The following is a 24,625-nucleotide window of genomic DNA, read 5'->3' as shown; positions in this document are numbered from 1 at the left end:
AGAGTGTAGTGATCTGGACATTTGGATGTGGATGTGGCTTCATCACAACTTGAGGTTAAACTCAGAACACGGCTGGAATTTCAGGCTTAAATTGCACCCTGAAGTTACATATCCATACCCTCCCCAAGAAAGGAGGCTTGCGAGACAATCAACAGGAGGCTCTTCTCCATTACAGCTGGTTTAACTGTTTCAAATTTACATTGAAAACAAACACTTGTAGTTCTACTCTTGTTCTCTTCATACTTATCACATTTATTTCAAGAAACTTTTTTCAGGCACATGTGTTTAAATGCAACAAGAAATCTTCCTACTAGTTACTTTAAACTCTTGTATAACACAAGGTATAAAGCTTGGTCCTGTTACCACCAAGTCCATGTAACAATTTCAGTCTGTACATATGGAGGAAAAAAGTTAAACAAATGATTTACAGCTGTACTGAACTGTGATGAGTTCCTTAACTGTGGCTACAAAGAACAACAACTTGTAATTATCTGTAACACAAATTTTTGTGGGTATTTTTTTCATTATTTTAATTTTATTTTAAATTATGTTCATATGTGCCCTCTGGAGTAAATATGCTGAAGCCAATGAGACATCACCAACTGAAGCTATATTTGAATTGTGCTTATGTTTAACCAATTATAAAAAACCTGAATGCAACTATACAAGCTTAATCATATCAAGACTCCAGCTCTCATCAGTATAAATGTGGGCTGGGGTACTGTCTGTAAATGCTGCAAGCAGAACCTAAAAATGTCTCCTGAGATGCTTTGTAGAGAGTCTCTCTTGAAGCTCCAGGTCACTACTGATATCTATGGAAAAGCATTCTCATGCTGCATCTCCAAAGATATGAGAAGTGCTGCTTCTCACTCCTGCAAACCTGTTTCTCTCACTTCTGGCTGAGCTTACATTCCTTGCTGGATCTGCTTCAGCTCCCATAATGCTTAGGAAGAGTTGGTGCCATTCTTATCTGAATGTCTCTAATTAAGAGAACAAAGTTTGAATGCAGAAGTAACCTCTAATTGTGCAATGCAATATTCACAAGAAAAATGAGAAACTGCCAAGATCTAATTATTTACCATCACTGGAGCATTGCTACTCTCAGTAGGCAACAATGTGCAAAAGTACTTAGCCAAAGCCTGACTGCATGTGTGTGGGACTATGTGCGCCACTGAACAGCCTTTTGTTGCTTTATGGTAGATCTTCGGAGCACTTACACTTAATTGGTTGGATGTGAGCAATTTTAATGGATTTAATAATGAAATCAACAATATGCAGAAGAGAAAACTCAGCAAAAGGACACGTAAGTGCATGCAGGTTATTATATTCCTTCCTTTGTGCCCGTTTGAGATTAGAAATCTTGGGAAGTCAGAATGCATAAGTGGCAATTTTTGCATGCTCTGCACTGAAAGGACCAAATGGTATATCTCTCCATGTGCATAAATGTTTCAAAATGTAGAAGGTAAGGAAGAAGGAAAAACTTCAATCTTGTTGTTGGGAAGAAACAACAAAAAAAATCTCACTCTAAAATATATGCAAATATGTGCAACATAAATGTTTTCATTGTAACAAACATGACCACATAAGTCCACTGGAACCAAATCTGTAAACAAACTCTCTAACAAAAAAACTCCATGTATAAAATTCTGCTATTGTACTGTTGAGCAAGTAAACAGAAGAAAGTCAATATGACAGAAAGAAAAGTTTAGCTGCTCAGAGTGCTACACTGCTGGTATTCAAAGAAATACACAGCCCTTCCCCTCCTGCCTCCATCTTCCCACTCCTCTCCACCCTGCAGGCTGGCACCAAAGTTTGAGATATTTTTATTGATAAAACTCCAAATCAGAAAACATGCTCTAAATAAAATTCAATTATATTTTTCATATGGCATATAGAAAATGTTCCAAGTCTATTATCTGAGAACTTCTGTAACAAGATGTGTCATCAACAATTTAATTGCCTAGTGGCACACCTGAAAATCCATCATTTTCCTGTGCTGAAATCTGCTATATAAAGCAGGATTTCCTAACTGATAACAGGACACCAAGCTAAACTTCTGTGTAATTTGCCCCAGCTTTGAAGGGCTCATTATACAGCAGATGCTTTAATGTGGGACACTGCAAAGCCAGGGACATTCATCAATCTTGTTCCTGATGTTGTCTTCATATCAGCCTTCACACAGTTCTGACAACTAAGAAAAAGATACAGTAAAGGCTGACCCCAAAGCACAAAATGGCAGCATTCATTTGGCAAGCAAAGCTATCCCTGCATCCCCCAGCTTTAAACTCTAGCAGCAGTGTACCTACGGCTTCATAATCCGCCAGCTCCAGCCTAGCTTTGTTCTGCATGGTCCGTTTGCAAAGATAGATGGCTAAAGGGAGAAACAGAAAAACAGAATGGAAAACAATTACAGACATGTTATCAGTACTAGATTAAAAAAAAAAAAAAAAAAGAAAAAAGTAGTCCATATCCAGTTTATTTTCATCAGACAGCAACATGAGTCAAGGAATGAGAGGGCTGGCCACCCAGTGGACATTGCTCATGACTAATCTCAGAGGCCCTAAACATCTGGGACATCTCATTTAAAAGTGCTGAGAGCAGATGCCAGGACCTAACAAGATGTCCACAAAAGGCACAATTGCTTCTGGGTCTGGTAAAAGATATAGCATAATCAACCTGTTCCCTAAGCAGTTTGGGAATATGCATGCCAAAGAAATGACCTGCATTTCTTTTCTGCTAAGAAAAAATAAAAATAAATCATGATATTGAAGTGAAAACAGAAATATGGGCCAGATCTTAAAAGCATGATCTGAGCATTTTTTAATATGCTCCATCCACTTATTCTTACACATTCCAAATGGTTAAGGGAAGCCTTGTCACATTTTGCTATAGGCAGAGGCTGCTGAAACTGATGTGGTTTGGAATTCTGAGGGTCAAGATGAGCCCAGCACACACCACCAAACCAGACCCAGGCTGTCTTCTGGGAAAGCCCCACCTGGATCTGCTAAGCTTACCTCATTTCCATTAAAGGCTGAAACACAAGGTCCACAGCACTCTCTGGGTATACAGTCAGGTCTGAACTTAACAGAGGCCCAGTGCTACTAAAGTAATTCTATTCTACGCTGTTTCTGTAATTTTAACATTCATATAATGAGCCAGTATTATGCACTGTAACCAGAGCTAACCAGTTCATTTGTATTTACACATCTCAAGGGCAGTTTTCTCTGTAAGGCACTTATGACACCAAACGAAGTGAGTCAATTTTCTCACAGTGTTTTTTCATGCAAGGCAGTGAACTGCCATTAGCAAGTTAGTTCCTCTCCTGTAAGTGGACACATGCAAATAAAAAAAGTATGAAGTGCTCGTGGGATTTCAGTTTTATTGGGGTCTACTGCTAGTTTGGGATTAATTCCTGGGAAGACTCCATCTGTACAGGCCTCTGATATGCAAAGTCTGATTATAAGCATATGTTAGAGGTTTCTGGGACAGATAAAAATCTATCACTAGGGCTCAGCTAATGCAGCTGAAGCTTGTCCAGCTGTGGGTCAGCTCATAGAGGGCTTTATTTTGGGGTGTACAGTTCCACTCAATGCCACTGCAGCACAATAATCTGACTGCCAAAACCAATTACTTATCTGACACTGCAGGAAAAAACCAGAACCTCCCTCTTCATATTATTTTTCTGGTATTTAAAGAATATGTATGAGGCACAGTTCACACAGTAATATAGGGTGAGTGTAAAATCTAGACATTTTTTTGCAGATACAAAACAGCATAATGTTTTCTCCTTAATCATTCCCTCAATGGGATAAACATGTTAAGTCTAGCTCATCTGCAGATGAGGACTGCAAATGAACTATCACATGACACATGCCATTGCAGGCTACTTCTTCACCCCAGCAAATGATTTCCAGAATCCATAATGATGAGTAATTATTGCGCAGGAAAGAAAAAAACCCAAACTGATTATTCAGGGAGGAGTTCTAAACCAATCTTAGATTATGAGATAAAGGACTTCCAGAAGCTCCTGTTTTATGACTGCACACATGGATACACTTCCTCTTCCAAAGCCACACCAGGATGCAACAATTAATTTTATCATTTAACTGTGAAAGCAGTGCAGTTCTGGAAGAGACAGCAATATTGCACGCAGACAGCTAAAGATAACAACACTGACATATTTTCTTTATGTATTATCCCTGTCTGCAGGCACTCACATGTTTAAAACACCATGTTGCACTTTATTAACTCATAAACTATGCTCAGTCTTCTCTTTTACCATATCATGTGGTAATATTAAAAAAATGGGAAAATAAGTCTGATGTCATGTATCAGAGAACTTTTAGCTTTGGGCTGCTGTTAGTTATGTACCAGTTTATTGATCAGTGAGGTAAGTGCCCAGATGAAGTAAATTTTATTGATCCACATAACAGATTCAGTAACAGATCAGAGGATAGTCTCCCACAAAACCTATATTGGTATTATTTAAGATTCCCAAGAACCAGTATTCTGCTTGCCACAAATCCTGCTGAAATGAACAGGGCTATGGGAGAATGAGGGCAATGGATGGCAAAATCTTGGCCCCACCAAGCTCAATGGCTACAGCTCCAGAGGCTTGAGACACCCCAGGGTTTCAGTTTGTGCATTTGAGATGTGCACAGATCTTCCTCTGATGCTGCTGACAAGAAACTCTGGACGTGAAGGGTGAATGTGGCCAACAGGAATTATTTTAAGGACAACCGTTTACATCACAAACTAACTTTCTATAATGAAACAATCATACTCTCACCATAATCTGTGTTTTCTGGTTCCCAGCAGTTTGAAGGCCAAAAGTATGGTGCCTAAGAAAAAACATATACATTTTTGTAATTTAAGAGATGAAAACCGATTCAGATGCAGAAAAATATTACAAGTTCAAAAAGAAGAATCACAAAATCTACCACCCAGCTTCTGCCCTCAGGGGAAACACTGCTACAGATTACAGTAAAAGAGAGGATGCTGCAAAAACCTTTAACATTCCTCACTGCAGGTAAACAGAGATGCTGTAATGCAAGCACCTCTTGTGAAGGATGTCCAGTGTCCTGATGAAATTTCAGACACTGTTGCCACCTCATCTGAACGTGGACATCTTATCAGCTATCCCCAGAACCTCCTCCTTCCCCAGGAATTCACAGGCAACCTGAATATATATATTTTTAAGCACATGAGAAACCTTCTGGTCTTATCTATATGCTACATACCCCTTGCTTTTCTGGAGCAGCTACCAATGCGGTTGGCAGACTCCAAAACAATTTCCTTTTTAGTTGTAACAGATGGCAGAGGTCAAAACTCAGCTGTTTAGAGTCTTTCTGAAAGCAGAACTGTTAAACTTAGTGCTTTTGTTTTCTATCCAGGTCTGCATATTGCAGTTGCTACAATTAACTACAAGCTATAACTGTATGTGACTGTATTTCAGTTTGAACATGAATGCAAAATGACATACCGGTGATCACACGAATTACAGAACGCCGATGCTTTACTGATTACATATTGCTCTACTGATGTAATTCTACAGATGGGCATAGGACATTACCACACGGAGTTAACGTCCTTCCACCAAAGTACAGTGAGAAAACATGGAGGATTCAAACAATGTAGGGTTAATGCTCCTCAGTGATAGGTATCTTATGAATTTCAGAAGAGAAGGAGCTACTTTTAAAGGAGGGACTGATGTTGAGGTAGAAAGTAGCAAGATGAGAGTAATGGAAATGAAACTTAATTCTATCAGGTTATTTTTGCAGAAAAAAAGCTGAGGAGGTGTGTTGGAGGAAATGAAAACAGGCAAAGAATATGCAAAAATTGTAAGAAAAGACAAGGGAAAGAAAAGCCAATAAACAGACAGTTTGATGATGTGGTTTACACAAGCTTAAAACAATAAAAAGAAATTAAGTTATAATGAAATGTAGCTCCTGAAAACTGCACAGGACAAGTTCCTAGAGTGCCATTCTTTCAAAACAGAGAAAAAATACAGCTAAATGGGCAACCAGTATTACCCCTCCTTCTGTTGTGTCTTACAAGACAGGAGGATCAGGACTTTCAGAAAAGAAAGGGAATTGTAACGAAAAATCTGAGTCTGAATGATGCCTTGCAACCAGAAGGTGGGGTGAGATAAGAAGACATCTGTGATCTCCTGGGCTTCTTTTTTCACCATGACATTGGTCACATGTGATAACACAATACCACATTAGCAGTAGGCATGAGCAGCTGCAACATCAGATGCAAAGAGCAGAACTGGCTTTTCAAATAAAAGCTAAAGAAGAGTAAAAAATGTAAAGGAGGAACAGGAGGGTGAACAGAAGAGAGGTGACAGGAAAGATAAGGAAGCGGGCTGAGACGATGTAACAGAAAAACACAAATTCAGCCAGCAGGATGAGCCAGTAGGACTCCAAGTTTGGACTTACTGCTTCTTCTAAAGTTATACAATCAGTTCAGAAGGAGCTGTTGCAGCACAAGCACTCGGTTATCTAGCAAGCTGACAGTGGCACATTTTGGATAGGGCATGGAACTCTAGCACAGGGTGCTTAAAAAATTCAGCACACCTGGAGGCACAGGAACACTGAGGGATAGAAATGTCCCAGTTTAGGTGATTGCCAAGGTTACACATCCTTTGTAGAAGAGCCAAAGTCTTAAGCTTGCCCTCTCCCACACCAATTTGTAAGTAAGAGATGACAAAAATTTGAATTTTTTGCTGTGCCAAAGCTTGAATGTCCAGCTCCTAAGTTTGCCCTGGTCCATTTTGCACAGAAGAATGGCTACTTAATTCTGCATCACAGTTAGGACCTGAAAGCCATCTCCTGGTTTAGTTCAAACCTGAGTAAAACAGCTGTTAATTCAGGTATCAAAAATAGTCACAAGACATAGCCATTCATTTATGTAAAAAACGAAGTCAGAAGGTAGATGAGAGTGATTTGGGATTCCAAAGGAAATTTTTTTTAAAGGGACTTCATAATTTCCGAGGGCCTCTATGAAGGTAGCCTCATAGATCTAATGGCTGCTTAGGTGTAAAGAGTGGGTGATTTCAGCAGTATTACTGCAGGGACAGAAGAAGGGGCCACAAGGGAGTCAGGGTGCTCACCAACCTGAAAACGGTAGAATGTCCCGTCATCCTTAAGGGTAAGGACGTGGTCTGAGATGGGGAAGACGTAACCCTGTGCAGCAATAAGACTTCCCAAGTGTATTGCTTCCCCTGTGAAAGAGAAAAAACAGCAGGGATGTGTCAACAAGACATGCACTGAATTTCTCTGCTTTCAATTGCAGCTCTGGTGATGACTCATGTGAAATCTGGTGCCCACGTGCCTCTCTGTACCCACACCACATCCCTACTACTTCCAACCAAACCCTGTAAAGCAGGAGTGCAGAAACCAGCCTTACAATACAGATGAAACACTGCTCAAATGTTTAACCTGTTCATTTTTTGTTTACAAAATACACACACCAGTTCAGTCCTAGAGTATGAAATTAATTTCAAAATACATTATCCACCACAGGTGACAGCTGATAAGCCTATTTCATCAGTGGACCTCACTTGCTTCTACCAAATCCAACAAGCACCTGCAACACCAGTTCATTAAGAGGATTTTTATTCATAAAGACACGTCCTCGCACTGTAGCATTGCCCTTTGTTAGAGAAAACGTTGCAAATGGGAGTTACATATCCTAGCGCTGCCCAGGCAACCTTCCCCAATCCAGAGGCCCATCTGTGCAGATTTTCAAGCAATGCCAGCTGTCAAAAGCTGCATCATCTTTCACAGAGTTGAAAAATCATCTGTTCATGCATGTCCAGATAGATAATAAAGCTGTTGTCTGCAGCTGAAATTCAGATTTGGGACCTGACAGGACTCAGGAGAAGAGATGTGTGTACTGGGATCACCCTGCTGGGTGATTTAACACTGCCTCTATCTCTATTTTTTACATGGTGACAGTAAGGCAGCTTAAGAACTGATAGTTGAGAGTCTGGATTTTTTCCCTTTCCTGAAAAGGAAAAGAAACTTCTGGACCACAGATCTTTTCTTTCTCCAGATCTTTCTGGACTCACCCTTTTCTCAATAGGTCTTCACTTGCCTAAATGATTTTGGTTTCTCCAAAGAGTAAACTATTTGGATTGTGCCCATGCACTGATCACTCTTTATGGCTGATTATCCATTTATCTATCTGCTGATTTATCTATTTGCTTTTTTTGATAAATTAAAAACCATTACTAGATTTTATGATCCTGGCCAAGAATGACACAGACACTGTCCTGTCAGCTGAGGCTACCTTTCTTCACACCATGAAAACCTGACGCTGCATTTGCCTGCTTAACCACACACATCCACCAACTCCTTTTTGAAGTCTAGGAACAAAACCTAAAATCAATCAGTCTTCTGTAGGTAGCAACAGTCTCACAGACAGGCTAAAATTCCTGCAATGGTATTTCAGTGTGTTGCAGTATAAGGCATTAGATTTAATTAAGATGTTGACTCTTAACTCTTTTCCTCCTCCTTCCCTCCAATGTTTAAATCAACCATGTTCTTTTTCTGGCATTTTAGACTGCAGCAATAGAGTATTTACTGCCTAATGGCACACACAATACAGATGGAGCACCTAGTTCTCCCCAGCTGTGGTCTCCTTACCTGCATCCTCAATGTTGAGGTTCTTCATAAGCCACTGCACAATATCAGAACCTTAACAAACAAATGAACAAAAATTTAAGAAAGCATTAGACACTGAGACCACAGGATTTGAGTGCCCCAGAGAGAGATAACATAGAGATAGATACAACAGAACTGACATGAACTTTATTCCATTTTGCTTTTTATTTCCACTGAGGTTTCAGAATGTTTTTCCTTCTTGTGCCACACTACAGCTACATGGTTACTGACAGGTACTAAGTCCCATGGGGCTTTCTGTGCAATAGGAGACTTGATATACCTGAAGTCAGATATTAGCCAGATATTAGTCTAATGGTTCCCTGTAACTGTTCTCTCCCAATTTCTTCTCACCTCAGCATACAGAGATAAGTTTCTGCAGGCACTGGTTAGCAAGGAGATGAAGGAGCATTTACTGGCACCTCACACCTGTAACATGTACATGTATAGAACTGAAAGAGCAGTCAAAAACAGACAGGAGAGCCTTACTTGTGTCAAAGACAAGCAATGTCTTAGAGAAGGAGGTGGTATTCAGAGAGCCTGTAACCACAGCCTCTGTGAGTGGTCACCTGGTGGTGATCACACAAACTGAATGGTGGCTGGAAACAGTGAACCTTTGAGATCCATCAGGAAGTTCATTAGGTTTTCAGGGCCCATCCAGTACAATGAAAGTTGTTGCAATCTTATAAAGAACATAAAATTCTCTAGGATTGATCCTCTGCATGTATACGACCTCTGTTGCTTGCATGGAGATCACAGAAGGGGAAAACTTGTCACTATTCAGTAGAAAGGCCTGTTACCAAAATACATTGTGACAGGGCAGCAAAATTTAGTTAAATCACAAACTCAGAAAGTTAAGCTTAAAATTAAACATAATGGTGTGTACAAGTCAGCTAACTGGAGTTCTCCAAAGTCAAAGGCAATCAGCAAAGACACTTGGTTGCAATATGGCAAGCCCATACTAAGTTACAACAGCATTCATCACAACCTAACAATGCCATGTCTGGATGCAGACATAACACCAAGCTCTTCTGAGCATACAGTCAATTGCCAGAGAAATATTTGCATTCACATACAGTAGGATAATAGGCCCAGTACTCTTCATAGGATCATAGACTGGCTTGGGCTAGAAGGCACCTAAATATATCCAGTTCCAACTCCCCTGCCATGGGCAGGGATGCCATCCACTAGACCAGTGGGATGCTCAAAGCCCCATCCAATCTGGTTCAGGCTTACAAAACAAATCCCAGAGGATGTTATTTGTGTGGAGCACTTCTGAGCTCAGACATGGATTGGACTTCAAGAAGCAGCATAACCACCATGTTTGTTCCAGAAAAATATTTTGCTGCCCACAGGCCCGAAGCATCCCCATGCCCTCAGCAAACCTTAAATATAATAAAGGCCAGGAGTCACAATGTGCCACAGAGAGAGATAACAGGCATTGCTAGTGCCCCAGGTCCCTGCAATTATCTGCAGGTCTGACTCTCCCATACAGGTGAAATGCCCATTAGAAAGGTGAGCTTTACCCCACACAGAAGGGGACAGCAGCTCCCACTCCCCTGGTAATGGAAGTTGACCCAGAACACTACAAAGAGCACCAAAAAACCCTCTTTAGTCACGCTTCAGCAGCAGGCAGCAATATGGACCTGACTTACCTCATCCCCTACCCAAGGCAGATGAAACAACAGACCTGGCCGCTGCAGGGAATCAGCAGGGCTCCTGAAGATCAGGGAAGCATCTGATTTCACTTATATACTGGGCAAGCAGATGTGATCAACCAGCAGCAGCTGGGCATTGTCTCAACCTGCCTCGAAGGCAAACCAGATACTAAAGGACCAATCTCACAATCTTGTATTCTCAGCTGTACAGTCATTCTCCACACCTCCCAACTTCACCTAGGAGCATTTTCAGTTGCCACGACCCTATCTGGAAAGTTATTCCAGAATTTTATTTTTTTATAGATTGAACTCTTCCTGTAACTTCGCAACCTAAGTTTGTTAATGTGCAATTATACGCATTTTATAACTGTATTAGGATTGAAGGAAAATAATGATTCTTCTTCCTTGACAGTTTCTCCTGAGTGTTTTTATGGAGGGCTGACACATTGTCTCCCCGCCTCCATCTCATTAAACCAACCCAACTCTTCCTATGTCCTCTTAAGGTGGTCTCTTCCTATACTTTACCATTCATCAACTTCTCAAATTTAAATCCACTTCTTTGCACTGAGCTCACCAAAACTGCAGCTGGCACCCTGCAGAACAGCAAACCAATACCTCTGGCAATGGTGCCAGCACTTTCTTCTCTCTACTGAAACTACCTTGCCAGATGCATTCTGAGGTCACGTCATTTCCTTGAACAAGAAATTTATTCAGAAAAATATGTATGAGTGGAGCAAAATTATCTACTAAATGAAAAGGCAACTAGTGAACACTGTTAGCTGAATAACATATGGGGAATATGTTCAGAGCCATGTTGTTTTGACAAGTTTGTTAATGAAATATTGTATTTTATAAACATGGGTGTTCCCTTTTACCTTTTACCAAAAAAAAAAAAAAAACCCCAAAAAACTTTGAAGACAGAGTACAACATTTATGGTTAGAAAGCTAATTCAAGAGGAGTCAAACTGCAGTGCTTTTGTATTGTTAGAAACAAAACCTCACAAAATGCTGTCTTGATTCAAGTGGAACCAGAATCTTTCTTGGTTTTTCAGTTCATTCCCCAAACAAAAAAGTCCAGTTTCTCCTGATTTTGGTCCCTGGTTACATGCTTGCAGTGATCTCTTAGGCATTGCATTCCCAAGTGATGTCAGAGCTGATACCTGACAATCATCTACAGCATTGCATTGCTTTGCTCACAGTAGTTGAAGTGCTTTCTGCATGATCCCTTTCCAGATGTACAGGAACACTTAGTTCCTGATTTAGGACTAAGTCCCACTCCATTTTAACAAAGAATGATCATGTCCCCAGCTCTAGGACACTTCTGAGGAATCTATTCAATTTCTATCAAACAACAATGAAAAATTCAAGTGATGCTGAATGCTGGTTCCCCAGTTTTTCTCATCCCTCATAAGAAAGGTTTAAATGGGCAGGAAAGGTTTAAAGGGATAAGTAAACTGAAGGCACTGACTCAACCAGAACTCCTGTGATCAGCTACTCCAGAATATAAGCAGCCCTTGAGATCAGGAATTTTAATTTGTCTCTGTTAAAAACATGAAGTCATTCCTGAATGCTGCCAAGAGCCTGGAAGATGTTTTAGCTGTTCTCCAGTTGTCCTGAGGCAGACAGATTATCTTTCTGCTGAGCTTGCTGAACCATTATTTATCACCTGCCAAGACTGATTACTCACCCTTTGGACAATGACAAGTCTTTCCTTCCTCTGTTAATTACTGTCATCGTTAATAGCCATGTCACTAATTAATATTCAGTCATAATGAAAACTCTTTACTGTCATCTTCCATAACACCTTCAATTTTTAGGGTTACCCTTACACATTGGCTTTGCATTTGCTTATGGCTGTTTCAATCACTACTTTTGCCCGCCCAGAAATTCTACATATGCCCTTCTTCAAATAAGAAAATTTAGATTTATCCTTCTAAGACACAGTGAAGATTTGAGTGATTCCTTGACAACACTGTGGTCTGCCAGACCAAGACACAGATACCTCTATCTGTAAGTTTTCCAGAAAACATCATCTTCACCTCTCCTTTAGATTAAGCTGGGTAGATGGTCCTCATGTAATTCATCTCCCCAGAAAGGTATTTTCTCACATTTCACAAGCTCTTTCAGAGGATACCCAAGGACAAACCTTGACTCTGACATGCTTCCACTGTACCCTAACAGGGCATTTGAAATCCTCTGAAAAATAGTTGGGCATGTTTTCATAATAGAAAGTGTTACTGAATCCAGGTAGAGGAATATCTTCCATCTTCTCTGTGCTCCTCTCTATACCTCTACATTTCCTCTGAGTCAGAATGCTCATTTCAAGAATATCCAACATCCTCTGAACACCTATTTCCTCCTCATCTATAATGAAACATATCTTTTTGCCTTAGGCTCTTCTTTGAAGCTGAAGTTGCTTAACACCAACAGAATGGCTCAATTTCTACATGCAAACATATTCACAATGACCATTTATCCAGCTACATGTTTAGAGACAGACCAACAGTTTTATATTTACTGCTATTTTCTACATTTTCTCTTCAGCCTCAGTGACTCCATAGTAGTAGCTAGTGTTCTCTGCTGGCCATTGCCTGTCAACATGACAAATGAGTGGTAAGACATTGAAAGATTAATTTTAAAAACTTACGAGGTGTGAGGCCATTGGCAAGATGCAGCTGGTGAGGCGAGTCACCATCCCTCTATTTGATACCTTATCCACTCAACCTATGTTGTTCTACCTCTTCCAGAAAACGGAGAAAGAAAGATTTGCCCATCTTTCACATGCTGAAATGGCAGACAGGACAACACACCATGCTCCAAATATTTCTAAAGATCTCCTGCCTAGAGTGGAGCCTGTACCTCTGGTTCTGAGCAAAGGAGCCAGGGCCACCGAGCTCTGCTTGTCACCCAACAGACTAAACACGTCCCTGACAAGGCCTACACCTGTACACACACATGTATATGTATACAAATAAAAAATACAGGAGTATTTCTGAAACCTCAGCAATGCATGCATCTTTATTTTTCCTTTTAGGCCTGGAAAGACAACTACCTTTTTTGCTGTGTCCCAAGATGGCAGAGCTGACAAGCACTGACAAGTGGAGCTCTACAGGGATTTGACATGAGACACCTTGTGTGGCCATGTGTGGCACAGTGACCAAGGACTGCAGTTTGTCCTGTCTCATGGGACTCATTAAGCTGAGTCCTGACCACTGGATGCCGTCAGCTGATGGGGGTAGGTTATCCTGGATCTCAGATCATTCACAGCCTCACACTGCACTGACAGATACTATCACTGAATAGTGATATCACTGAAGCAAGTGAGGTCTTAAAAACATTTAAAAATACCACCTGATCATAACATGACAGAATGTGTTATACATACCTGTATACAGAAGGATACAGAAGATTGCTTGGTTATTTCCTGTCCTTTTTTCAGTATTACTGTAACTCTAATATTATCTGAACATATTTTGATGGTTTAAAAAAATATTAAGTACTTTTGCATGGCAGGGGGAGGTTTTCAGTCTGGTTGGGATAGGGTTATTTTTTTTTTTTTGTGGTTTTTTAGTGTTTTTTTTTTTTCTATGAAAAATGTGAACTTTTCAGCTTCTTCCTAGACCTATCTACACAGTCCATGGAGAAACAAACCATATGCCTGGCCTCTAATGTTAATCACCTCCAAACTCACAGTCTAGACAGTCTTTTACTGGAATGGTAAGAATATGTCCCCCTGCCTGTCACTTCATTCCTGAAAACAGATGAACCCATTTTAGCACCAAATTTTCCAAACAATTGGCTCCTGAACTCAGAGCATTCTTTAAATATTTCTATAAGAAAAGAGAAAAAAAATCACAAGCAGTTGAAATGACATAAAAATACATACACAGGTGTACGAGCAGACACTCACTGCTTTTTACGCTGCCAAATGAAAAGAATGTTTTGAGTCCTTCCCCAGCCAGTTCTGAGTCCTTGGTAAATATAGGACAAAAAGGTTAATTATCCCCACTTTTACCACTGGGCTTGCAAAAATAAACAAATTAACATTCCCCATGATAAAGGGCAAAACGATTTCATACAAAATTTCTCAAGGCCTTTAGCAATCTGTGCTACAATTCTTCTTACACAGAGCTCCCCACTGACCCACAGTGATTTCAGCTAAATTGGAAGTACAGACTACCACTCACAGTAGGGATTTAACACAAAGCAACAATTTTTATGGTACGGGGAAAAAAAAAGAGGAACACTTAGGTCTCTCTCTAGTATTCTGTCACAAATATTGAGGAAATGCTTTATAAAATTTATCTACAATGAGTATATAAATAAAATGCCAACTAAAAAAATATCTCAGCTCTGAGTCTCAGTTGACTCAGAAAATGTGGTAATTGCAGATTTCCTTCATCAGCATGTGGTAATTGCACCACTCAGTGTCAGCAAGGAGCATCATCAAAGCTACAACAGCTTAAGGAGCATCATCAAAGCTACAACAGCTCAGAGCTTCTAGCAATAGTAGTTTTCCTTTATGTTATACTCACTTTAAATCTTGTTTGTGAATTATTAACAACCATTAGCAGCAGGAGTGTTACCCCTTTTTGATAAAGCAGCCAAAGTTTCTAAGGAGTCTTTTTGTTCTTTGTAAACCTGAGATCTTGAATTTACAATTTACTTTTCTTGTAACAAAAATATTTAAAAGATAATACTTGATGTGAAGTAAGAATGAGGCTTGGTGGGAAGGTGGAATACAAAATTTGAAAGATGGAGGTTTAGAATTGCAAAATCCAAATTCCTGTGTACTTTCAGCCCTGTTAATACCTCCTTCCTCTGACCTGCTATTCAGAGGGACTTTTGCCTTCTCATCATATTAGTCAGGCTACCAAAGTACACACTCCCTCCACAATGCAGACCTGCAGAGGAAGATTTTCACTAGGCAGGAATCAATAACTGACATGATGGTGCAGAGCTCTGTGTGGGCTATTTTACCCAGGTAACAAAGATAAATTAGATCTTTTGAGCTCAGAGATACCACAGCCAGACTTCTTTCCTTCCAAGGCTGCCCATCTAAAAGTAGCTCAGGTAGCTTTACAAGGCATGTGAGAAAGTAGCAGCAGACATGCCTGAAGACATTGCAATACCCTCCCATCACCAAAACCTAGAAGGAGGCAGCCATGCTGAGGAGCAGAAGGATGCCATTCACCGAGAGGCCTGGATTTAAAGTGATTGCTCTACAGTGGTGCCAGTAAGGCTGAGTTAGCAAACCTCTTAATGGCTGCACAGTTAATCCCAGTGGAAGAGGTCTGCCAGGGCAGCTTAAACCAGGTCCTCAACTGGAAAAAAAGTGATACCAGCAAATGGTCTTTTTCCAGTTGACCTGCCCAGCTCAGAAAGGGTTTGGTGTTCCACCAGCCTCAGTGTTGTTCTCTGCGCTTCAACGGAGCTGTGTCATGTCAGCCCAGCCCTCACACCTGACACTCAGCACCTTTGAGCCTCGCTGGCCTTTGCTCACGCTGAGGGATGCCAAGCTGTGGCCTTAGCACAGGGCAGTCACACTGATTTACTCGTGCTAAACAGCCTTCACCTGACCTGGAAAACCTGAGCTGCCACCATGGCTGTGCTACCTAAAGACAGGCCTGGCATCAACAAACACACTGGCAAAATCGAAGGCACACACCCTCCAGAACCCAGGATACACCATAACCCCAGTGCAATCCACCAGGATACACCATAACCCCAGTGCAATCCCCCAGGATACACCATAACCCCAGTGCAATCCCCCAGGATACACCATAACCCCAAGTGCAATCCCCCAGGATACACCATAACCCCAGTGCAATCCCCCAGGATACACCATAACCCCAAGTGCAATCCCCCAGGATACACCATAACCCCAGTGCAATCCCCCAGGATACACCATAACCCCAAGTGCAATCCCCCAGGATACACCATAACCCCAAGTGCAATCCCCCAGGATACACCATAACCCCAAGTGCAATCCCCCAGGATACACCATAACCCCAGTGCAATCCCCCAGGATACACCATAACCCCAAGTGCAATCCCCCAGGATACACCATAACCCCAGTGCAATCCCCACTGCTGTTGCTTCGCTTGGCTAGAATTTGGCCTAAATTAGAGATATGCCATGTGACCTGTACCCAAATCTTATTCTCTCCTCAAATACAACTCATATCAAATTGCTGTTACTACAAGTATGGGAGGAAATTGCAAGACAAAAAGAATTAGCAGTTCCACACTTAGTGTCACTCAAACCCATACATCCTGTAACACCTCGAGAGCCCTTGCAGAGGCATACAAGAGGCAGGAAAGTGGTACCTTGCACTCCCAGCAGCACTAGTAACAGCATTTTGTAGTAGCGTCTGAAATTACCACCTTTTACAATTCACTAAGAACTGCAGATGTGTTCAGATGCACCTGCATACCTACAATTGATCATAAATTTCCAGCTGCTTTTCAGGGTGCTCTGCCTTTGCATTACTCAGACTACTGAAGTGGCTCATACAGCTTAGCAATTTGGCTCTCTGCCATATAGTAGTGTTTAGGCGCTGTTCCTCACGTTGTCAAAATGATTTGGCAACAAAACAGCACAGGAAGCAACTCCAAGCACTGCTGGAATCAAGGCTTTTGAAGATTCCTGTGTCAGACCTTGTTAGGGATGAAACATTTTTACTTCAATTCATGTGCACAGCCTTTAAATCAAAGGCAATGTTTCTGTCATTTCAATCATATATTAATATTTTTAATAGCTAATTTCCTTCTCCAGGAAACAAGAAAATTGATAAAATGTAGAAGGCAAATGGTGTATTTCAGCATGTGACTATCAGGTCACTTCACACCATGTCCTCATTCACAAACTGAATTTCAAAGGCAGAACATCAAGGTTCTCCTTTCCCTCACCACTGTTATAACAGTTTCCCTTCAAAGATGTAAAAGTCACCAAGTGGTGCAAGACAGCAAAGTGCTCTGAAAGCTGCAGCATTTTAATGATTTTGGCACAATATTTATTTACTAAGAGATCTGGAATTGCAGTACTCACCTATGCCAGATTCCTATGAATTTCTGCAGTAATTCTGTTGGCAAAAGCCAATTTTTAAATCTCCTACAGAGCCCTGGCCACAACAAATCTCTCCCAGGATCACACACTTCTGTGTTAACTGCACCAACACGATCAAATGTGATCTCTATTACAGAGAAGGGTATTTACCTTCATCAAATTCTCTAAGAAAGCAACTTCCTCCTAACACATTGCTACTTTTTTCCCTCCTCATGTTCTTTAGGAAAGGTTGAGAACCACACACAGTGTTTGCAGTGATGCAGTAACAGTCGCATTACCTGGAAAATTAAATGACCCAATGTCTGTAATTCTCTTCCCTCCAAGTGTTCATTGTTCTTAAAATAAAATAATCAGCATTGTACAGCTTTCTCACCCCTTTTGCTGCTAGGTCTTTCAGTCACATATAACACTGGCTGCTCTGAGTGCAGCTGGCCTCACTGGAGCTCTGTACTGGTGCAGCAGTCAATCGAGGACAATTCTCCAGCAGGATTAAGGTAGCACACGTAATTTCTTTTAGTCAAGGGTAAAGCCAAATGAATTACAACTCTATAGCAATTGCTGACGATTTACTTAGTGCCATGCAAAACAAAGAGACAATATTGGCACTAACACTAGAGGCCTTATTTTAAACAGGGCTCCTTAAGCCATGTGTTAAAAGGAAATTCTACTGGCAAGGCGCAGTTGATTTTGTGGGCAACAGCATGTTCCAGCATTTCAGATTTGGGCAGAGATATGTAACAGTGGGAATTTTAAATGTGCAGAACAATTTAATGATGACAGTGACAACAAACAAGCAAAAATCTGTTGGCCATAATTAACAAGTTCAAAATAGGTAAATTATTTGTTCTTTCTTATGTTTGATTGATTTCACAAGGATGTGCATAACATAAGCAGTAAGCATAACAATCATCATTTCTTTAAAATCTATATTTAAAATTACATTTCCTGTCTGGTATACCCTTCAAGTTTATTTTACCAAATAACCTCTGAAAGTAAGAAGCATTTTGAACAGCTGAAAGCTGCACTGGATGACTACCATTCAGTTTAAATAATTGAATCTAAAGTCAAAACACCGTCTATCTTTTCTGTCTACAAATTTCAGAAAGCATTTTTGTTTTCATTCTATGAGAGAGAGAATCTAGCAAAATATTTTCCTTCTTTTTTTTTTCTTTCTCACAAAGAATTTGAAGACCAATATTTTATTTAACTTTTTTCGATGTAAGCATGGCTTTGGAGTTGGAAAAGTTGATGGGCTGCTCCAAAGCAGCAATGATTTCTGACAGCAACAGGTTCTGAAAGCAGGATGGGCATATCTGTGCATTTGGTTGCTACCCAAGCACAAAGTGCAGCCTTCATAAAGCCTGGATCAGCCTTGACCAGAGCAGCTTTGTTGTTTTAGAGAGCTTTGTGGTGCAACACCTGCCAGCAGTGGGACACACCTGACAGTGCTGCTGCTTTCCTACTGCCACCCAACAGTGCCCTGGTCTGCGACGCAGCAGCTTCACTCACTTCTTTCTGGAAACCTCATGAGCACCAGGGTGTTTTACCAGCCCCACACACTCTTGACAAACCCAGTCTGGTTTGGCTCTCTAGAAGTATATCCCTGGGCACATCAGCTGCTCTGTGCACTCTGAATTCAGCCGTGGCCTGGTGCGTGTGGCAGGAACAACCTCAGACCTTGCAGTGTTTCTCAGCAGTTTGCCTGGGCAGATTTGCACATAACAGCCATGCATGCTGCTTTTAGTTTCCAAACAGTAAAGCTCAAAATCCTTTTGATGTAAAGCTAAAGCTATTTCTTAGGCCAGCAACACTTTGTTCTGTAAGGCCTTGGTAAGTATTTTCATTAATCAGACGTTCTGGGAGAGAACTCAAAGTACTTTCAGAGAGTAGTTTCACGAGTGACTGTAGAAACTAGAACAACGTAAAGGCTGTCTTAGATGTCAGCCTTATTATAAAGCAAAGAAAAAAAAAATTTCCCGTAAACACTGAAACGAAAAATAAGCCAGAAGCAAATACGCCTCCCTGGCGTCCACGCAAGGCTCGCGCGCTCGCCCGCAGTCGCCACGGCGGCTCAGGTTCGAGCCGCAATGCCGCGCGGCCGCGCCAGGGGGCGCTGCGCGGGCACGGACGGCGCCGGCCGCGCGCCCGAGTCCCACGGCGACAGCGGGGAATGCCAAGGGTGGCGTACAGCTGTGAGCACGGCTGCTGGAAACCGGCTTTCCAAAGCCCCGGGCACCGGCCAGGAGCCCGGACCTCACCCCCTGGACGTTATGGCAAATCAACGCTTATTGCGAGGAAAACAAACCTTTCTTGGTATTACTAACATCCTTCCGATGCTTTCAGATCATTCTCACTTCAGACCACCTTCTCATTTAAGATGCATGTCGCTCCTTCCCTCGTTGCATCTTTTGTGCATCCTCCCTCCTCCTCGCCGCACGCCCCCGAGGCAGGCGGGAGGCTCGGCTCACCCGCATCCCTCCCCAGCGGGACCGGGCTGCGGCGGGGGCCGGCCGGCGGCCGGGAGGTGGTGGTGTTGCCCACGGAATGGGAGGCGAGGCCTCAGGAAAGCCAGCGGGAGAACGCACCCGCCGTTTAAGCGCCGATCGTCGTGTTCAGATGGGACCGATTTCGGAGGTACGGAGAGCAAACACAGACTCCGGGCGGAAAGGAGCGGGGACTGTCCTGTCCTCTCCACACCCCGGGAGACGCACGGCAGAGAGAGAGGAACGCTGCGTCCACTGAAGTAGACACACGGAAGAGAAGTGAGAGGAAATCGGTTCCAGGAAATCAAGTCGCAGAATTGCACCGAAACGGTAAAATCCATCAGCTTGTATCTGAAACAGGCATGCAAAGGCAGAGCAGGGGAATACCTTGCTTATCTTCTGCTGATTTTTCACTTTCACCCCAGGACCACGTGCTCAGGAGGAACACATTCAGATGTGCAATGTCCTTTTTTTCCTCAACAAGTCATCAGCATCTTGCATCAAGTCCCCGAGAAAGATGACAACAAAGCAGACCCAGCACTCGGATCACTGTACCACTGGCCTGGGAGAGCTGGTAAGCAGTCGCCTGTGCCAGCACAGCCAGCTCACTGGCCTGCTCCCAGAACAAAGTCAGGTACACATGGAAATATTTGCACGACAGAGCATTTTACTGCACTATAGACCTTGTCTTTTATAAACATATTCAATAATGTTGCACTAGGGAGGCAAAGCCTGCACACAAGAAGAAAACTCATATGGCTGAACATCTGTAACCTGAACTTCTTTTGTTCTCCCAGATGAAAATAAAACATCTAAAACAGGTTAACCACCCAAAAAGGTTAAAGCTATGACCTTATGAATTAAACTGAATCAAGAGAGGGGAAACATAAGCAGCAAAAAGTGCAGAATGTATTGAGGAACAAAAGTTTTGAAGAAGAAAAATACACTTTGGAAGTATTACAGCAATTTTTTCTGCAAAGCAATGCAATAAAAACAAGTAAAGGAAGTCAGATCCAAAAAGAGATCACGTTAAACTGAGAGAAAAAATTATAAAGAAGTCACTACTGTCTAACAAAATGTTTTGTCACATAGAAGCAGGCACTAAAACTTAGATAAAAATACAAGAATCCATGGCTTCATCTCTGTATACTCATATAGTCCCTCCTCAGGAACACAATAATTGCTGGATTGTTCATTGTATAGTCCCCTCTGCAAGAACAAGCGTGAAAATTATGTTTGGAGGATTTGGGACCAGAAATCCCACTGTACAAAAAGCAAGGTAACTCAGTGACACCAGATGAAGTGGAAGAATAGTGAATATGCACATACACTACATTAATCTCAGTACAAAATACTCTTCCAAAAGCCATATAAAAAGTTACAGGTCAAATTAACTTTGACATAGCAAAGGCATCACAAGTGGCATTATATTTTTCTATAAAAACATAAAATTACCAAGTCTGAAACCCAGAGTTATACTGGAGAAGAACTGTCTTTCCTCCTCCTCCACACAGTAGTGTGTGTAGAATAACTCTGACCACACCTCATATTCCTTGGTTAAAAATTGCCACGTTTTCTTCAGACAACTGCAATCACACTGCCCCACCAGGGCTGGCTGTGCCTTCTCCTGCCCTTGCTGTATCCAGCATTTTGGGTATTGTCCCAGCTGCACTGCTGATGGCACTGACACAACTCTGATGAAGCCAGTTGAAAGATGTCAGGTCACTTTATACAACCATGCTATATCAAGCTCAGGAGATTCTGTCCAACATAGTGATTTATTCTGAAATAAACTTCTCAGCCTGTTCACACTTCATTAGCTTATGCTGCATGTACAGAGATAAGTTAGAAGGGAGAAAGGGTAGTAGAAATCAATGGAGAAAATATACAAGAAGCAAGAGGATAAAATAGGCCCAAGGAATAAGAACATAGATGTTGAAAACAATGACAGGTATGCAAAAATAAATTTTGCTTACAAAATCTAAATGGTCAAATGCTAATCTAAGATATGTGAACATGCCTTCCACTGAATTCTGTAATAATCCATATATATACCTGAATGTGAAACATAAAAAATGGCAAAGTTTTTTCTGCTACTGTATTTACTTGAACTTCATCAGGGATATACAAACTTCCATTCTGGTACATTTCTGTATGGCTTGGGAAAGACCACATATAATGTTCCTGAAAGACAAGTACACGTCTTTCAGGAACAGGCTGAAGAAAGTGTAAAGTCTTTCAGGAGAGCTGTAAAGATTAATGAATTGATGTTTACTTAACACTGTGAAAACATAAAATGCCTTGCAACTTCATAGTGTTGACCATTAATACCAATTCCTGCCTCCATTAATAAATTCCCCCCATCCTACTCTCCTGTGCAGAATCTCTGCTCCCAGCTTCATTTCTGGTTTTATTTTCACAGACTGAAACCTGTCAGTGCTGTGCAAATCTTGCTAACACTATTCTCAGAGCAAACTACAGTAGGTCCCAAGACAGGCAACTCAGAATATTGTTTCCAACTTGAGAGAACAAATTGAAAGAGCAGCATTTACATTCTGTCACCAGCTTACTCATAGACTGTTTTGTGCAAACATGATCCGACTACAACAAGGTAATGCAAATTTAAAATCAAGGACCCAATCAAGTAATAGCTTCCCTTCATTGCTCTGACCACACTTGCTGCAAAAGCCAAGCAAAGGCTGCCAGACTATGGCTAAACCAACAATTTGCTGCCCGGAGCTGGTCTGGTGAGAGAAGAGGTTAAAGCAAGAGATTATATTTGTTTCCTAAAGTCATGAAGGTGTCTTTTATGCATTTAAATTTGAAAACACAGAGTCATGTCGTATCACAGATGTGGAGATGACAGCCTTATTATAAAGTGCAGTATTGCATGACAAATTATTGACCTACTTCTTAAAGAAACTTGTTTCATGGCAATGACTTATCCTCGTCCTTCAACACACCCTTCCAGTATCCAACATCATAAGATACAATCAGCATCTCCAGCTTTCCCTCAATGTTCCACTACAAATAAAAAAAAACTTTCTTCAAATTACACTTATAAAAGCCCAGAACACTGGTCTGGCAAACTGACTGTGTTTCTGATGGGGATGCTTTTGGTATTGTGACTTTAGCTCTCCTTAGATTTAGAGCTAGATCTTAAAAATTCCCGTCTTAGCAGGTCCTGTGAGTCCAAGTCTGGAGTCTGTTCTTGTGAAGCTTCACTGAGGCTACCAGTTCACAGTTAAAAACAAGCACTTCATGCACCTGGATTGGATTGGCATGACAAGGTTTTGGCAGTGGGAGGGCTACAAATGTGGCTTCTATGAGAAGCTGCTGAAAGTTTCCCCTCTGCCCGATGTAGCCTGTGCCTGCTGGCTCCAAGATGGGTCTGCCATGGTTGGCCAAGGCCGAGCCAATCAGTGGAGGTGGTAGTGCCTCTGGGTTAAGGTTTTTAAGAGATTTGGGGTTATTTCTCATTATCTTACTCTGATTTGATTGGTTATAAATTCAATTAATTTCCCCAAGCTGAGTCTGTTTTGACTGTGACAGTAACTGGTGAGTGATTTCTCCCTGCCCTGATCTTGACCTGTGAGATTTTTATTGTATTTTCTCTCTCCTGTCCAGCTAAGGAGGAGGAATGATGGTGCATTGGTGGACACCTGGTGTGCAGCCAGGGTCAGCCTGCTACAATACATCATGGAAACTTCCAGAAAAATACAAGAAAGGCCAACAAACTTCTAGCCTCTCCCTAGTGACTGTGCATTTTATAAGTAGACCATAAACAGATCTAAAGAACACAATTTAAGATACTTATTTCAACATGGTTAAACTTCTGCTCTTCCTGCAGCCCATGGGAAACAGAATTCTGGCCTCCAGTCGAGTCAAGAAGCCAAGGGGTTGTTTAGCCTAGAGAAAAGGAGGCCCACACGTGATCTCTACAATTATCTGAAAGGAGGTTGTAGCAAGGTGGGGGTTGGCCTCTTCTCTCATGTAACAAATGATAAAGCTAGAAGATTAGATATTAGGAAAAATTACTGACAAGGTTATCAAGCATTGGGACAGGCAGCCTGGGGAGGTGGTTGAGTTACCATCTCTGGAGGTATTTAAAAGTCGTGTGGATGGGACACTCAGAGACATGGGTTAATGGAGGACTTGGCAGTGTTGAGTTAATGACTGGACTCAATAGTCTTAAAGGTTTTTTACAACCTAAAAAATTCTAAGATCCTATAAGGAAGAGCACATTTTTCCATTATTTGAAATGAAAACACAAAATGGAAAGGATTTGTTATTTCACTACCACTTCAGATTAAGTGTGTAAAGAAACTGATTCAGGATATGCAGTGCAGTCCTGGAAGCAGAGCAGAAGAACATACAGCAGGTTTACCATGGGCAACAACAAGAAGAAAAATTTTCAAGCATTTGCAGATGGTCAAGAACTAGACAGTTGTTGGCAATTCCCATCTGAAGCACTATGGGCAGAGATGGCCACTTAGCACCTTTTGGGCCAGGTGGTACACTAGTGATTCAAGTGGGGTTCCCACCCTGCAGGAGTCCCCTGTACAGGAGCTTCTAAATCATCTGAATCTCTGGCTGCAGGAGAGAGGGTGTCTGCACTGCCAGACTGCCATGAAGGCCAGCAATCCAGCATGAGGAAGTTGGGTACCATGGGAGGCTGCTAATCACTTTTTCAACTTTTTCACTTCTGAGGCTTTTAATACAGGGTCAGGAAGATGGTGCCTTTGGCATG

At 41.6% G+C, this 24,625-nt stretch overlaps 1 protein-coding gene across 16 annotated transcripts in view; it reads right to left on the bottom strand.

The window, feature by feature from the left end:
• RGS6 (regulator of G protein signaling 6) overlaps positions 1–24,625 on the bottom strand; it is a 257,345-nt gene that overhangs the window by 61,824 nt on the left and 170,896 nt on the right. For 8 of the 16 annotated variants that reach the window (XM_068193298.1, XM_068193299.1, XM_068193300.1 and 5 more), the window contains 4 exons: positions 8,652–8,702; positions 7,119–7,225; positions 4,790–4,841; positions 2,307–2,371 (listed from right to left, as the gene is read on the bottom strand). In XM_068193298.1, the coding sequence (XP_068049399.1) occupies positions 2,307–2,371; positions 4,790–4,841; positions 7,119–7,225; positions 8,652–8,702 (275 nt within the window). The other 8 variants (XM_068193308.1, XM_068193310.1, XM_068193309.1 and 5 more) reach the window with 8 other exon arrangements.

Source organism: Anomalospiza imberbis, chromosome 6 (genome assembly GCF_031753505.1).
Source record: "Anomalospiza imberbis isolate Cuckoo-Finch-1a 21T00152 chromosome 6, ASM3175350v1, whole genome shotgun sequence".
In the NCBI taxonomy this organism is placed as follows: domain Eukaryota; kingdom Metazoa; phylum Chordata; class Aves; order Passeriformes; family Viduidae; genus Anomalospiza; species Anomalospiza imberbis.
Note: the sequence above shows the minus strand (reverse complement) of the source record. Positions and strands in the feature narration are given on the sequence as shown.